Raw genomic sequence first — 16942 nt, 5'->3', positions numbered from 1 at the left:
TAAAAACTGTTAACAAGATTTGAATGTAGCCCCCCTTCACAATATCCTTCCCTACCTCAAGCCACGACACGTGCACTGTACGAACATGCAGTGTAAACAAGCCAAAGTTAGACAGGGTTCTCTAGGTTGGTAGAATGATTTACTTGTAATGGAGTGTTGCTATAACACTAATTGCTAATTGTTTGAAGTTTAAATTTTGAGGGTGTATGTACAATCAAAAAAGGGGGGGCAAGGCTATCTCAGGGTGTCCGCAAAGCAAAACAAAAAAATTGTACAAACCACAAAAATTCTTCAGGAAACGCTGATAAACATTCACTATATGTTCTCTATGGAGAATGGGGGGAAATGTGGGAAAAAAACTACAGGAAAAAAATCAGACAATAGTTAAAAATCAATTATAGTTAGACCAATCATGTTTCGGGGGGGTGGAGGGTTGTCAGCGCCCCCCTCTAGCTCTGTCAGTGAGTACAATATGGCACGTTTTAGTGAGTACCTGTAAGCAAAAGACTGAAAAGCAAACTGTACATTCAGAGCATATTTATGATACATGAAAATAGTCATTTTTGGTTTGATAATGTAATTCCAACAATGACATCACTATTATGCAATATACTTTACCATTGGCAAATCTATACAATTTGTTTTTCTTTATTTGCCCAAGAGAAGGCACGTACCGTTTTTTACCAATGTTAGAGAATCCTTTTAGAGGTCAACGGAGCTGCTGTAATGATAGATATGTGAGGCCATCCATTGGTTGCAGAGAGCAGTGCCTGCAATGCTGCATCACAGTCACACCATGCACAAAGACGGGATCCACATACAGTATTTGTCGGATAACTTTTACTTCACTGTCTTCTAGGGTAATTGGAGATGTATGTCTTCATTGAGTTGTCTTCTGTCCTCCATAGCAGTGATTCTCAGGAAAAAGAATCACTGAATTAAATGTTAAATTCCTGTACAGTATGTTGAGTATAGCCCAGTTGTATTTAAGTACACAATACATTTGTAAAGACATGCATGGTAGGTTAATTGAACGCTCTAAATTTTCCCTAGGTGTGATTGTGAGCGTGAATTTTTGTTTTCTGTCTGCGTGGCCTGAGCTTGGCTGGTAGCCAATTCAGGATGTCACCCGCTGGGATAGGCTCCTACGGCTGGATGGATGTTTAGAACAGTATTTTTTTTAATATTCACTGAAATAAAATTGGCATTAAACTTTGTAATGCATTTTAACTGAATCACTATTTAAGCTTTTTATTTCCCTATAAGTGCAGTGTTAATGTTTAAACTGCATAATACAGTAGCTTACTAAATATACTTTTTAGAAATAAAAAAGCTGCCTTGTTTTTGATGCTACTGTACGTTTATGTTGGTCGTTTTGGTATTATTTAAGAGCTAAGACTTTCCTATGGCAGTTCTTGGTGTAAAAAGTTTGAGAACCACTGTTTGAGAGGCTCATTTAGTGTATACTGCATGTTTCTTGCTAAAAGTAAGCTTTTGCATGGTAACTTCACCACAGTGGTCTTGAAAAGCTATACTGTATATTTGCGTTCGACATAGTGTTTTAACAAATTATATCAAACGTTAGAATTAAAACCGCACCTTCCCTGCTTGACTAGAACAAAAAGAATGTAGTTGCACAGACTGTCCACATATTGGCAGTCATGCACTACACTCATGTCCTAACCGACACTTGTACATGGCAGGAATATTTTAAACTATATCATTCGTATCATTACACTTTTTAACCAGACTTTAATCAAAAACGTCCGTTTTTATGAGAATATGTACCATAAATATACTATGGTTTTATAAAATGCTAAAACATGCATTTCAATGTTAGCATGCACTGCATGTGAAAGCATGAAGAAAGCTTCTACATGCAGGTATGATCAATTATTTAGTTTTGTACGTATAGTGTAACTAATTATATTCAACAATTGAACAATTTAGCATAATAATGGCTAAATGTGGACAAAATGTATATAAATATGAGCCACTAATTGGTATGCCATTTAATGATTACAGTTATATAGATGACGTACACCTGACATGATGCCGTGTTGAAAACTGGGTAAAAGGGCACCCCGCAATTCAACTTTGGCCGACTAAGGTGATTTCACGTTTTCTACCCATGCATTTAGTGCGGCAGGCCTGTTCACCCCACGTGTGAGGGGCCACTCTTGCACTGTGTACTTTTCCCAAATTGGACCCACACGCTCGCATTTGTCCCCGATGTTCTCGGTCATTACCAGTCAGTCATCCACCTTGCCTTGCCTGCATGTCTGCTTGTGAGTATACGTGCTGTGTCTGCAGATGCGCTGCCAGCAAAGTTCCTCACACGGTGCCCCGGTGCGCTCATTGGTGCGTCCCTCCAACGTGTCACCACTTTTGGTGGATTACCCCACAGCAGATATCTTCACCACGAGGACACCGAGGCATCACTCAACTCTCCAGCTGCAGACCAGGACCTTTGTTTGTTTGTTCGTTTTTTGATTTGCTATTCGTTTTAACGCACAGGTTAATTTGACAATCAAATGGCGCAATCCTCCTCATTACGCGCGTTTCTCTTTTTGGCCCCGTTGCTCTGGGAGGGTCTCCGTGTAAGCGGTAGCCCCCCGGGTTGCGCGTCCTGCGGCCCCCGGTCCCTGGGGAGAGACGCGGAGGAGAGGCTGATGGTGGAGATCGCCAAGCAGCAACTTTTGGACAAGCTGCACCTGAAAGAGAGACCCAGGATCTCTCAGACTGTGCCCCGGGCGGCGCTGCTCACTGCGCTGCGCAAATTGCACTCGGGGCGCGTCAAGCAGGACGGTACCCTCGAACTAGACAACCATGCGCTATCCAAAGACCAAGGCTATGAAATAGTCAGCTTTGCCGATATAAGTAAGTGTGCTAAATGGTCTTTGTACAATTTATAAAAGAACTTTGACGTGGCCGTCTGACGCGCGTCATTGCCCCAAAACGATGAATCATAGATTATTTGCTTGTCTGTTCAGGTTGTGAGGAAATTAGGTGAAAGTGCATCATAAACGGTCTCACCACTTTTCAAGTAATCAGTGTAATTATAATAGCCTACCAGCATTTTATTTGCTAGTTTCTGGCAACTCTGCAGTTCTATTCCGCAAGAGCAACTGTTAAATATGATTTATTTTGCTGGTATCTCAGACAGCATACTGCACTCACAAAGTGACAGTTTAACAAAGTGTCTTTGGCTCAGATATGTAAGTAAGCATGTGATGTATTGGATAAATTGATGGATGGACAGACAGATGGGCTGAAGTCATGATGGATGGATGGATGGATGGATGGATGGATGGATGGATGGATAGATAGATAGATAGATAGATAGATAGATAGATAGATAGATAGATAGATAGATAGATAGATAGATAGATAGATAGATAGATAGATAGATAGATAGATAGAGATAGGAAAGGACAAACAGACAGACTGCTTGAAGGCATTACCGATGGATGGATGAATGGACAGAAAGCGATGGCTTCACAGATAAGGGGCGGATAAAAAGACATCTAGAAGGCACCACTGACAGACGTACAGATCAATAGATACAGAATATGGATGAACAGATAGATTATTAGACATTAATCATGCATAGACTAATATATGGCATTGGCACTCTGTTTCTATATTGTATCCTTAGCTTGAATACCGTATCAGGGGTAATCAGCCGTAGATACATACGGTCATTGCGGTTCATTGACATCTCCTTACTTTGCGTGTCTACTATTTTCAACCCACAGATGATAGTGGGAACAAGGATGAAGCAAATCTCAGCCTTACCTTCCAGTTCGTGCAAGAACATGGCCGCAGCATCCAGGTGCTGCAGTCCTCCCTTTGGATCTACGTCCGCTCCTCCAAGTTGCCCTTCCAAGTGCCAGCTCAAGTCTTCCTCACCGCAGACGGTGGAGTGTCAAACCGGACCTTGGTGATAGAAAAAATGCTGGAGGTCCAGGAGAGTAACTGGCACACCTTCCCCATCAGCCACATCCTCCAGGCCTTCCTGGACAGCGGTCAGAAGAGACTCCATCTGGAGGTGAGCTGCAACAAGGACGGGAAAAATCTCTGCTCTCTGCAAAACTCGCCAAACACCTCGTATCAGCCCTTCCTGGTAGTCCAGGTCCGTCTCCGCGATGACCCTGCCAAACATTTACTTAGAAAGCGCTCTTTGCAGTGTGGCAATGACGTCACTGTGTGCTGCAAGAAAGACTTGTACATCAAGTTCAAGGACATCCAGTGGCACGACTGGATCATCGCGCCTGAGGGCTACCACATGAACTATTGCGTGGGGCAGTGCCCCCAGCATCTGGCCGGATCTCCTGGTATCGCCTCGTCCTTCCATGCCACCGTCTTGAGCCAGCTGAAGGTTAACGGTATCAACACTGCTGCGTCTTCGTGTTGTGTCCCCACAGAGCGGCAGCCTCTGTCCATGGTGTACTTCAACTCTCAGCACAGTATCATCAAAACCGACGTGCCTGACATGATTGTGGAGTCCTGTGGATGCACATAATAAGAGTTTGTCCCAATGTGTAGATTTGTTTTTATGCAGCAGTCCTAGAGTATTGTATGTGAAGTACAGCTGGCCGCAAATGGCTTGCCAAAATTAGATGCACGTATAGGCAAAGGAATACTGGCTAATAGAGTGATATCATTTTCCAAGTCTAAGGTTGACAAATTACAGGCACATACATAGGCAACTGAATGCATCAGGAATGGCACTGAAGAGATTCCTTTACCGCCATTGCAACTAAGGCCCGACCGGTATGGATTGTTTTTCTTAGGCTGATGCTGATTACGATTTTCGGTAGAATAAAATTCAGATAATGGATTAGTTGGACGATTAATTAAAAAAAAAAAAAATCCATCCATTACCCGAACACTAAATAAAATAACGTAGTTTTTCGGTCTCGAATGCGAACAATAGCATTACAGACAGAACCGTCAATACAGAATACTTGGTCCTATAGAAGCTATTTGTTTAACTTAATAACAGAGAAACAAATCTGCAAAATTTGTACAATTTCTTTGGGGGAGGTCGATGTTTGATTGTTATTATCTTTGTCTTATATGGTAATAGGTTAAAAAAAATATCCAACAAAAAATAACAACAATTTTGGGGGCATTGTAAGGGAGCAACCCCTAGTCCCCCCAACCCACCAAAAAGTTTACTCAGCATCTCCACTGTATTGTTGTCACAAGCGTTTTTTTCAGTTGGACAACATGGTCAGCATGTAAACCCAAGGTGATGATTTGGCAAACATTGGGACACGATTGCCTCAGTGGTCGGGTAATGTGAAGGTCTGCGTGGCGGGTGGGTCAAATGGGCATGTGCTGTTGTACGTTGGCGCTTGTAATTGTCAAAGTCCAAAGTTTACTGGTGTGATGTATAATTAGAAGCTTTCCAGCAAAACGTAGCCTGTTAATCATTCCACCGGGGGACTTGACATCATTCCAATTGCACAATAGGCGCTCAACTTGCTGTGTCTTGCATGTGTGGTACATTCAAATGCCAGTATGCACACTCATAATCATAAAATGCCAGTATGTACACTAATAATCATAAAATGACTCAAGAAGGCCAAAATATAACAACATGGATTTATTGTTTTTGTGGTTTGTTTACACCATGCTCACATTGTACACTGCAAACCTATGTACTGGTTAGTAGTCCAAGAATGATCTTTAACTTCATCCATAGTTAATAGTACATCTGTTGCCTCAAAGCTGCACTTGAATTGTTGGTTCACTCTTTAATGCTTAATGCAGAAGTTTTTTTTTTTTATCATTACTATTATTAATATTATTATTAGCATCTTGTTGCCATCATTCCATAATAAGCACTTTAACACCCCGAGACAATTGTGATCAAAAACTATGTACAATATAACCAAACTGGGCAATAGTTTACTTCTCAATATAAAGAAGCCCACAGAAAACAAATGTCAGTGAGTGTATTTTCTCAAGTTCTATTTGTATTAAAATGGGTGGCTTTTGTCTGTAGTGGCATGACTGTAATTATGTTTTTATTTTTTTATACATGATATTATATTTTATTGAATGATTCACTGTCGGATTTTTTTTTATAATTACAGCATTGCAATTTCAATGTACTGTCTGAATCTATTTTGGAATAAAAGAAATGAACAAATGTATCCATGCTGTTTTTTTAAAAGTGCATCCTAAATTAATGCATTATGTTAAAATTGTATTAGCCTATATGGCATTATTGCCTAAGTCATTTTTAACCTGATGTCACAATATAAAATTGCGAAAAAACGTGTTTTTTCTTTTTGTCTGTGTAGCTTCTCATTCATCTAGGTCATGGTAATTCACACAGGTTGAATTGAGGTAACTGAGCTCCTCTTGTCTGTTGAATATGTATATATGGAAAATATGGATGCCCGTCCCCCAAGGTGGATACCCAGGGCCGCCGCCTCGTTAGCACCGCCCTCTGCACACCCCTGTTGTGACCAAAAGACCAATTTTAGCTGGCATGCTACCTGTCATGTCCACGGTCTGTAAGGCAAAGGGCATGTTTGCTCATATAAACAGTGGAAGTGGCTTTATCCACTGTCTGTGTTTGGTGTGTCAACAGTTGTCACATTCCCTTGGCATGCACTTATTTTCATTTCGCTATGAGGGTAAATGATCTCTTCATGTGAGCCAACTCCTGAATAAATTACGACATCCAGGGCATGAACATCTTGTCTCGTGGTTCTGCACACCAGGTCAAGAGCCATATTATAGAATATAAACTTTTTTTCCGCCTGTGGCATATACTATAATTACCCATTGACACAGCTCTTGTCGTTTGCCTGCATTGTACTGCTTACTTTCTCAATTGGCAGGAGAAGAAAAGAAGAATTTCATTCTAATTCCTCAAATCCTTATTTTCCACAATTCAAACATTATTCAGTAAGACTTGCTTTTCGGAATGGATTTTTTTTTTTTTTGCTCCACATCCTGCTACGTGGAAAAGGTCATCTTAAAACCGATTGCTCTTCTTTTGATTCTGAACAGTCCTAGCTTGAATGGTGACCTGTGCAAGACCCCCATTAGGAGCCCCTGCCGGAAATGCCACTTTGTGTGTCTGCACATATCACACATGCCAGAAAAGGCCACTGCTAGTAGGATACAATGCCACCGGCCACCCATAAATTGTGAAAAATTATTGACTTTTCCCTTTATCACCTTCCTGTGTTATAAAATAAATATTAAATATTTAAAGTCGAAGTCAACCCAAACATATTTTTTTTCACAAATATGTTCTATGCAGGCCCGATAGTTGAAAGAAGGCATTCTGATAAATGTGTTTGTGGAATAAAAGTTAATCCACCAGTTTTTAGTCCTCTCTGGGGGCGGCCATTTTGTCACTTCTGTCGACTGAAAATGACATCACAACTACCCAGGGCTCAGGTAACGACCAATCATGGCTCAGCTTTAGCAAATAGGCGCGCTGTGACTGGTGACAAAATGGCCGCCCCCTGAGATGGCTAAAAATGGGTGGATTTTGCTGCTTAACCCATATTCCACAAAGGCAATATTAATCAGAATGCCATGTTTCAACTAGTGGGCCTGCTGGGAACATATTATTGAAAAGAACATGTTTGGGTTGATTTCCCCTTTAAAGAATGTAGAGCAAACAACATGGCTGAAAAGTATTTGCTTATCATACCATCCACAGCCATGGTTTCATGAATTAAAATGTACACATATACCAATCTTGCACACACACTTTAATACAAACAGTGACATATCTAAATAAAAAGCAAGGTTTGGAAATGCAAAGAAGAGACTATTGTGTCATTGTACTTTTTATATATGGTTTGAATGAATGAGCCAGTGACTGTAGTATGAAAACTGGTGTCGGCTGTCTGTGACAATTGATTACTCTAATTGGCTGTTAACTTGCGAATCAGTGCAGGAGTTTGGCCACCCCACTGAAATTTTTTGGGTTACGCCACTGCTATTGAGGAGAAGGTCTATAGAAAACAGATTGATGGAATTAAAATTGATTTAGAGAGGTGCTTTTAAAACTGATGAATTCTTTGCATTGTCTATTGTATTTGCCCTCATTCGATGCGCCGGTAAACTGGAGCATATCCCAGTTAACTTTGAGCGAGAGGTGGGGTACCCTGCTAGGTTATAACCATTCCAAAGATTAAAAAAAAAAAAAAAAAAAAAAAAAAAACACTTGCCAAAAGTTGGCAGCTCACTTAGGGGTCAGCCAACAGAATTGGCGTTACACCATCTAAATGGACTCTAACCAATGTTTATTTGAATTCATTTGGATATCTCAGTTTTTTGGGGGGGTAAAAGGTGATCCAAAGATTGTTATATTATATAAGATTACCATTAGAATCATTTATAGACCTCAAAGACAAAAAGGCAAATTTATGGGGAATTTAAATAAAGGCTGTCGGTAATCCAGACTGACTATGACTAAGTCATAACTGGAGACTTTAACATTCATGATGACAACAATTTGGACAAAAATACTGAAGAGTTTTATACTATACAATGATACATTTGGTCTCTCAAAACATGCAATAAATCTGACACATACTCAAGGTCACGTTCTTGATCTCATTATCTAAAAAGGTGTTGACATTTCATCTGTGGAGGTTAAAGAAATATATGGCTGCAGATCATTCCTGTGTGTTCTTTGAACTACAAATAATCCCAAAGGTTCAGACAACTGCTGTGTCTATTAAAAAAAGATATATAAATGCTATTATTTACACTATTCCGCCAACTGTCTGGTTGCACTCTCACAGGTGAAAACTATTTTAAATAAATAGTTCACGTTGTAATCAGCCTGGGCACTGTGTATGTGTGTTTTCACAGTGGAAAAACACAGTTTTTTGTTTGTTTTGGTTTTTGATACAGTAAATACATTGAATAAAAATACTTGAAATTTGGACCCCTTTGTGTTTACAGAACTATGATTAAAGTATGACATCAAGCTGACAAATTCTACCTTGTGTGCAGAGAAAGCAAAAGCCAGGTGTTTTTTTAATTCTTTCTGTCAGTGGATGGATAGATAGATAGATAGATAGATAGATAGATAGATAGATAGATAGATAGATAGATAGATAGATAGATAGATAGATAGATAGATAGATAGACAGACAGACAGACAGACAGATAGATAGATAGATAGATAGATAGATAGATAGATAGATAGATAGATAGATAGATAGATAGATAGATAGATAGATAGATAGATAGATAGATAGATAGATAGATAGATAGATTGATAGATAGATAGATATTCCTTTTTACCGGCATTGGCGCCCACCAATGGAAAGCAGATAACTGACCTACTCTGGGAAAAACTAAAAGCCTACTGACTGACTGATATACTGACACACTGACCCACTGTCGACCATTAAAACCCTAATCCTTCACTCCACGCAATCCCACAAAATCTCCTTTGGGGAGGCTTAATAGGTGTGACTTTGGCCTCGTCCGCTTGCAGCGTCATGGCAGGCTAACGTTGGAAGACACTGTTCCAATGCACCCTTCTCTTGGCCGGTCAACAGTGAACCGCACCAACATAATGCAAGCTGATTGGATTAGTTCAAGGTTGAACTGTCAACAAAAGTGAAAAGAAATCGTTGAGTACCTGGAAAATTCTGCAACAAGACAAGGCTGTGAAGGCCAGTGAATGGGAGGGAAAAGACAGCAAGCTCACATCAAATTTTGTTACAAAGTAAGAAAAACAACCATAACATAACATTAAAGATAGAAGCAACAGGGAATGGACTCTCCCAACCCCTTTTCTATGGCGAGTCTTTGTAATATTCATCAAACTTTGACACGTTAGATGGCACAGACATAAAAAAAAAACTAGTGTTGTGCATCTGTTTAGGATAACTGCTTCTGATTGGGGCAAATTTGGTCAGAATTTGTCACCGTCACAACACTGGAATTTGCCCAAAATGGCTGACTTCCTGTTCAATATATGGCATGGGGACTTGAGAGTTTTTCATGCTTCCAGTTATAATTTACATGTCCACTTACTTTTGTGTCGATCTGTGTAACTATATATTTTTGTCAAGATACTCATACTTATAAGAACTGGTGAGTTTTCAGGCATGTTTACAACCCTAAAAGGTGATTCTACGCTACGGGATACTTGGCTTAATTGCGGCTTATTTGGCAAATTTTCCCTTGGGGTGTTTGTCAAAGTACAACTCAATTTCATATTTTGCAGGCGTTTTCATCCTAGTGAAAATTAGCCCATGATATAATTTCCACCGATAGACAAGAAATTGGGCAGACACCGCTATTGTAACAGGATGCACACAAAGTCTGAATGACCAATGCCCAAAATTGAATGGGAAGTCGGCCATTTTAGTTTACAGCAGCCATGTTGGGCAAATCTCAAGGCTTGTACTGTGACAGACTCAAATGTTGCCAAATGTGAAGGAATTGTTTTATTCTATTCTATTTTCTATTAGTCATAGTTTTCATCAAAGGATTTATCCAGAGTGTATGAAATCAAATACAGGGTACCTTGTGATACGAGGTTTGAAGTTTTGATTTTCCTTTTTAAAAAAATGAATGAAAATGAAATGCATGGTCACAGGCATCTATGTCGTTGCTTTGCAACTCATAAAAAATACCATTGTCAATCAATAACGAGACCTGTTGCTTGTTAAATTTTCATCAGCCACTCAACAGAGAAAAAAAAACACATATGCAGCGAAGACTCTCCATAGCTTACACTAACAACCCAAGCCAAACTTCCTACAGGTAGCCCCCAATATACTGTACAACATTAGAACAATCAAGATGCACCACTTCAACAATTGTAATCTTCCTTTACCTTCCATTAAATGTTAGGCTAGCCCCCTCTCTGTCCATTTTTAAAACTCGTTTCTATTCTTTGGCATTTGACCCAACGTGAGACTGAAACTTTTCTGCTGTTTTCCAGTGTCTACTGTATATGTTTTAGTATCATTTATTTGTGTTGTATGTATTACTTTCACTGTCTTTGTTGTATTATTGCTATTTTTTATTAAATGTAAAGCGTTTTGTTACAGCTGCAGCTGTTATGAAATGCGCTATATAAATAAAGTTGTATTGTATTGTATTGCATACAGAGAACAAAAATATGCAGAGATTACGCTAAAAGTTGAATTTGTGAAGGGCAACCAGTTCACTGAACAGTCAAATGTTTATGTGCAAAAACAACGGAGCTGATATAAGGAATGAAGTTGGTCAAATGTGATCACCGTTCCTGATGGAGGCAGCACTTCAAATAACTTTCAAATCCACGGGGTGATCCCATTAGGATAGACCCAGTTACCTGTTATATCGCTACGTTACATCACACCTGCCTTGACCACAACAACAGGAGACTGCATCCTTCATGCATCACTCTCTACTGTAGCTTTCCCTTTGCCTTCATATAATAGGTCAGGGGTTCGCAAACTGGGGTCGGATAAAATCCACTATAAGGGGTCCATGGACCCCAAAAAGTTTGAGGATCGCCGTGAGGTTGTGTGATTACACTGTATTTAACAAGGTTGAAACCCATTTCGCTTGCATTAATAATGAAATTTTGTTCTTTTTTTTTAAGGCTACTTGCATCTGTAAGTGGATGCTGATGTAATGGGTGCGGTGCCAATATAATGTAAATAAGATGGCAAGAGACAAGTGTTGACAAATAGGCTGCGCCGCTCGCGTATATTTCGGTCATGTGGGTCACTTGGTCACATTTACTACAAGGTGGAATCCAATTAAAATAATGCCTGCTTGCTGTGATCAACCAAAGCCCAAGTCGACTAAGATCAATAAAGATAGCTTTGTTGTTATATTGACTACACTTTGTCCAAAAGTCTGTAAGGAAAACTGCATGAAAAGCCAAAAATATGAATCCAGTTTACTTATGGTTATTGATAATTTGGGCAGCAGAGGGCACTATGCTTATTTGTTTCCAAGTGTGTTTTTCATTTTTCCCATCGGTGTGTAGTTGTCGCATTATGTTAATCGTAAACAAAACACCGTCAATTTTCAACAGTAAAGCACTGGGGAAAAAACTGTTTTATTTTACTGTAATACCTGTTAATTGAAACACTGGGAAAAATGTTTATTTTACCGGGAAAAAAAAAATCTTTTCAACGGTATACTCTGAGTCCCTCACGGATGACCGATATTCTCGCCCTATCTCCAAGGGGGAGCCCACACAGCCTGCGAAGGAAACTCATTTTGGCCGCTTATATCTTGTTCTTTCGGTCACAACCCACAGCTCATGACCATAGGTGAGGATAGGAACGCAGATTGACCGGTAAATGGAGAGCTTCTTCTTTCGGCTCAGCTCCTTCTTCACCACGACAGACGGATACAGAGTCCGCATCACAGCGGACGCTGCATCAATCCGCCTGTCGATCTCAAGCTCCATCCTACCCTCACTTGTGCACAAAACACCCAAGATACTTGAACTCCTCCTTTGGGGCAGGATCTCATCCCCGAACTGGAGACTCCACCCGTTTCCGACTGACGACCATGGTCTCAGATTTGCAGGTGCTGATTTTCATCAGTGCCACATCATTTGCAAAAAGCAGAGATGCAATACAGGGGCCACAAAACTGGAGCCCTCCAACTCCTTGGCTGCGCCTACCCTGAAAAAAAATGTCATGTTGAATTTACAACATTTTATTTCGTCAAGCTGTTGCACGACATAAAATCATCTGGATGCAGATATACACTTTTAAGTAGACTGTCCATCTTCTTAAAATTGTATTTAGATCCAGATGAATTCTATTGTGTGCAACCACTTGACTAAATAAAATTGAGTAAATTCAACTCGCCATTTTTTTTCAATGTCGAAATTCTATCCATAAAAGTTATGAACAGAATCGGTGACAAAGGGCAGCCTTGGCGGAGTCCAACTCTCACTGGAAACGAATCTTACTTACTGCCAGAGATGCGGATAAAACTCTGACATGGTTGATACAAGGACCGAACAGCCTGTATTACTGGGCACGGTACCCCGTACTCCCAAAGCACCCTCCACAGAACTCCCCGAGGGTCGAACGTTTTCTCCCAGTCCACAAAACACATGCATACTGGTTGGGCCCATGCACCCTCGAGGACTCTGCTGACGATATAGAGCTGGTCCACTGTTCCATGGCTTGGACAAAAACCAATGGTGCACTGCTTCCCTCTCCTGAGACGCCGGATGGTGGAACAGAATTTCCTCAAAGCTGTCCGGGAGTTGTTTTCCATGACATCGCTGACCTCCTCTCATGTCCGAGTTTTTGCCTCAGCGACTTCCGGTACGCTTACGGCAAAATTAGAGCAACTCGGTTCCCCGAGTGCATTGCGTAGCACAATACATTTAATTAATGAAGTTCTAAGGATTGCGTTTTTCTATTTGTGTTTGTGTTGTGGCTTGTGTTGTTTGATGTAAAAATAATTTTTAGACAAAGTTTAGAATGTAAAGCAAGACTTCTTTGTTTTGCAAGACAATTACGGCATTTTGCCATTTTGATTGAAATATTTTCTTATCTGTGTGAATAGTTTTGCAAAAATAGCCAATCTTCACAAAAAAATCTGCTTAAGCCATCAGAAAAAAACCTTGAAAATGTGTCATAAGTTAGATACGAATCGAGAGTGAATGTACATAGTCCAACATCCACAGAGAGCACAAGCTGAAGGAATTAATGTCACGGTCTGTGCTGTTCCACCTTCACCCTCAGGTCTTACGCCACAAGTTCCTGTTCCTGCAGGGGACCTAATTCTGTCCAGGACTAAACACCTAATCAGGTTATTGCACACCCGCCGGCCTCACTTTTTAACACTCACTGCTGCTTTCCTCACTCATTGACACTGTGCATGCTGCAAAGTGTTACATCAATTTGAAGATGGCACACATATCTAATTATCAGAAAATGCGCAAATATGGACAGTAACAGCTTGTTTAACTGTATGCAATTTATCATTGCTGAACCTACTGCGTAATGGTTGTTGTCAAATGTAAGATAATACAATACAAAAAATACAATGAAAAGGATTGTATTTTCTCTTAGTGGTGAATATGTACTCACTTTCGTTATATGCACTTTGAGTCCTGCCACCAGGCAGAAAAAGAAGAGAAATCCAACCATTAGCCAAACTGCTTAATCTCGCAAGGGTTGCCGGTGTTCTGCAGTCTATGAAGAGAAATAGTTTTGTAAGTAAAATGTACGTCATTTTTGTATGAGATTAAGGTTGGTTTTTTTTTATCAAGCTTTTAACCAGGCCAGGTGGGGTATTATGATGATGATGATGATGATGATGATGATGATGATGATTATTATTATTATTATTATTATTAGTCTAATATGTACCACCTGGAACTTGTGTGTGTTTACAGTACTGTAAAAAAGCATCCTGGGAATGTTTGACGTTTCAGTTGGTGCTACTCCCATGATTGAGCAATGCTGCCCTCTAGTGGCAGTACCTCAAGCACACACTTTTTCGACTCTTTCCAATACTGTACTGCTTGTATAAAACGGTACAGCACAGGGGCGGAGCCAGAACGTGGCTAATAGGTGGGTCTGGAAAAATCAGGGTGGGCCTGAATATTTCTCTCACTGAGCACAATCCTCCACAATCCCGACACATCGCATATTCAAATAAAATGACAAACGGAATAATATGAAGTTCAGATCTTCCTTAGACAACCACAATTATGCCATTCTTAATGTTCAATAAAATAAAAAAAAACACAATGAAACACAAATCATCATTTAATAATAATTTACTAAAAATTGTAACGGTTTTTTTTTTCCATGAATCTCACTGGTTGGGCAGTCTGTCAATCTGGGTGGGCCTGTGCCCACCCAGGCCCACCCATGGCTCCGCCCCTGGTACAGCATCAGGATTGCGCCCATTACCCCACCCCACAACATTTTACTTTTTTTCACTCATTATTCTTTATGCATGAAAAATTATGTCACACTGATGTGTTCATATAATACAGGACTGTTAAATGCATTGCAACAAACAACAACAACGCCCCCCTCCCCCCCAAATCTCTACAAGCAGTGATTACAAATGTTCTCTCCGTGTATAAGCATGATTCCTGGTGTCAAAATTGCACTTCAGAAATGCTCTCTTAGTCATTTATTTCACCGACATATATGAAAGTGAAACGCGTTTACACACACTAGTGAAATACTTTCACACACACCATCGAAATACTCTCATACTACAAATGACATTTTTTTTCATTCACATACACAAGTGAAATGCTTTTACATTCATACTGAAACATTCACACATACACTGCTGAAATGATCTCATACACACTGGTGATTTTTTTTTCTGCTCACAAACTTAAGTAAACCACTTTTACATACACGGGTGAAAGGCTGTCAAGTGGTTTTGTTTTTAATTCATACACAATCAAACTGCTTTTACATTTAGTGTTGAAATGTTCCTACATGCAGTACTGAAATGCTCTCATACACGTGAATTTTCTTCAAGTGAAATACTTTCACATACACTAGTGAAACATTCTCAGACACTGCTGAAGTGCCGTCATTCGCCGTCGGTAGTCTTGGTTTTGAGGACTTTTTGATGCACTTACAAGGGATGACCAGCAGGTGGTATACACTACCAAGCACATGATGGTAATGGATCTCCACTGTAGTTAAGCCACTTTGACACCAAGACTCATTCATTATAGAAGAAAGCAGCTTTGAAAATGTGACCACAATGCATCAGAATAGAGAGTGTTTACTTTACACAATATGGATACCAAACTTCAGATTGTGCAAGCACATTCTAATGTGGTTCAAAATAATTATACTGGTAAATAATAATTATACCTTTACGAAGATTGTGCGTTTGTATGTGTATTTCAAAAAGACAGAAATCCATGAGTTTTACATGACATTTTATAAGTCTTAAATTTAATTGAAAATAGGTCAAAGTGACGTGCTGCATACTCTCTGAATGGAGGAAAACACCTAAGGCATCTTTTTTTATTTTTTATTTTATTATTATTTTTTTTAATTTAATTTATAAATATTTTTTCTGGAGGTTTGAAATGTATTTCTGTAGAATGTTTCATGAATATATAATATATATGGAAAATGCAATAAATAATTTAGTGAATGTTAGTCATGTATGTCTTGTGACTAACAATGTTACAATATTATGTGGTTCAATTATTATTTATGTGATGAATGCTGGCCATTAAATAAGTCATTACCATATTGATGTATTAAAATATGTGTTACACATTATTATTATTATTACATTACAAACAAACTGTATTACCGGGTACTTAATATTCAATACAATAAAATATTCAATAATAATATTGTACAGGTGTACCTAATGTTGTGGCCAGTGAGGTTTGAAACAGCATTATTCCTGCAAGTTACTCTCAAAAATCAGCACGGTCACTCAACCATGCAACCATTGGCACAACATCTGCAGTGCAAACACATGCATGCGCCCCTAAAGCATTTCCTCTATGCAATCGGTGTCCAACTCTTACCTGCAGTTGCAAGTCTTCTCTCTAGCTGTGTGGGCCCAGGATTTGCACCATACAAGAAGAGAAAGAGAGAGAGAGAGAGTGCCGCTTTATATATGAGCCACTGTCACTGCGGGACCCGGACCAATGGGGATGAAGAAAACATGTGCAAGTCACCATCTGCAACGGAAAAACAAATCCCCCTAAAAGATTCTGCTGGATTTTGCTGCATGGGGGAATGGTGTCCAGGTGCCGTGCGACTTAGCAACAGATGCTTTCTGCCAACTCTTAGAAACTTCATGCACGAGATCAGCATCTTCATTTTGGTTCTAGCACATTGAAATATCTCACAGACCGCTTAAACAAGCTTCCTTTTACATTAGGGTGTTAAATTGACTCATGGTTAAGAGTAGGTTTCTCATATGAAACATTTTTCTGCTGGACTTA

General features: G+C 39.6%; 1 protein-coding gene and 1 long non-coding RNA gene across 3 annotated transcripts; one reads left to right on the top strand and one right to left on the bottom strand.

The window, feature by feature from the left end:
• Positions 1 to 632: 632 nt before the first annotated feature.
• On the bottom strand, positions 633 to 16566 carry LOC147141849 (uncharacterized). 2 transcript variants are annotated; one of them, XR_015088214.1, is made up of 4 exons: positions 16520 to 16566; positions 14076 to 14180; positions 3799 to 4509; positions 633 to 2714 (listed from the first exon to the last, which is right to left on the bottom strand). It is a non-coding gene; the product is annotated as an uncharacterized LOC147141849 (long non-coding RNA). The 2 variants fall into 2 exon arrangements; XR_015088213.1 differs by lacking the exon at positions 14076 to 14180 and having other exon boundaries at positions 16520 to 16565.
• Positions 2159 to 6167, top strand: LOC147141850 (inhibin beta B chain). Its single transcript, XM_086041617.1, has 2 exons — positions 2159 to 2880; positions 3759 to 6167. Exons 1-2 carry the CDS (start codon positions 2535 to 2537, stop codon positions 4523 to 4525), a joined length of 1113 nt encoding a protein of 370 aa, XP_085897743.1. The 5' UTR covers positions 2159 to 2534; the 3' UTR covers positions 4526 to 6167.
• Positions 16567 to 16942: the final 376 nt, after the last annotated feature.

This window comes from Filicampus tigris, chromosome 9 (assembly GCF_054856515.1).
Source record: "Filicampus tigris isolate MCC_2025a chromosome 9, RoL_Ftig_1.0, whole genome shotgun sequence".
NCBI classification, from domain to species: Eukaryota; Metazoa; Chordata; class Actinopteri; order Syngnathiformes; family Syngnathidae; genus Filicampus; species Filicampus tigris.
Note: the sequence above shows the minus strand (reverse complement) of the source record. Positions and strands in the feature narration are given on the sequence as shown.

Excerpts from the sequence above, each read along its gene's own strand:
- LOC147141850 (XM_086041617.1), top strand. The coding sequence starts at position 2,535 with ATGGCGCAATCCTCCTCATTACGCGCGTTTCTCTTTTTGGCCCCGTTG. Across the intron at positions 2,881-3,758 it reads AGTCAGCTTTGCCGATATAA|ATGATAGTGGGAACAAGGAT; the intron begins GTAAGTGTGCTA and ends TTCAACCCACAG.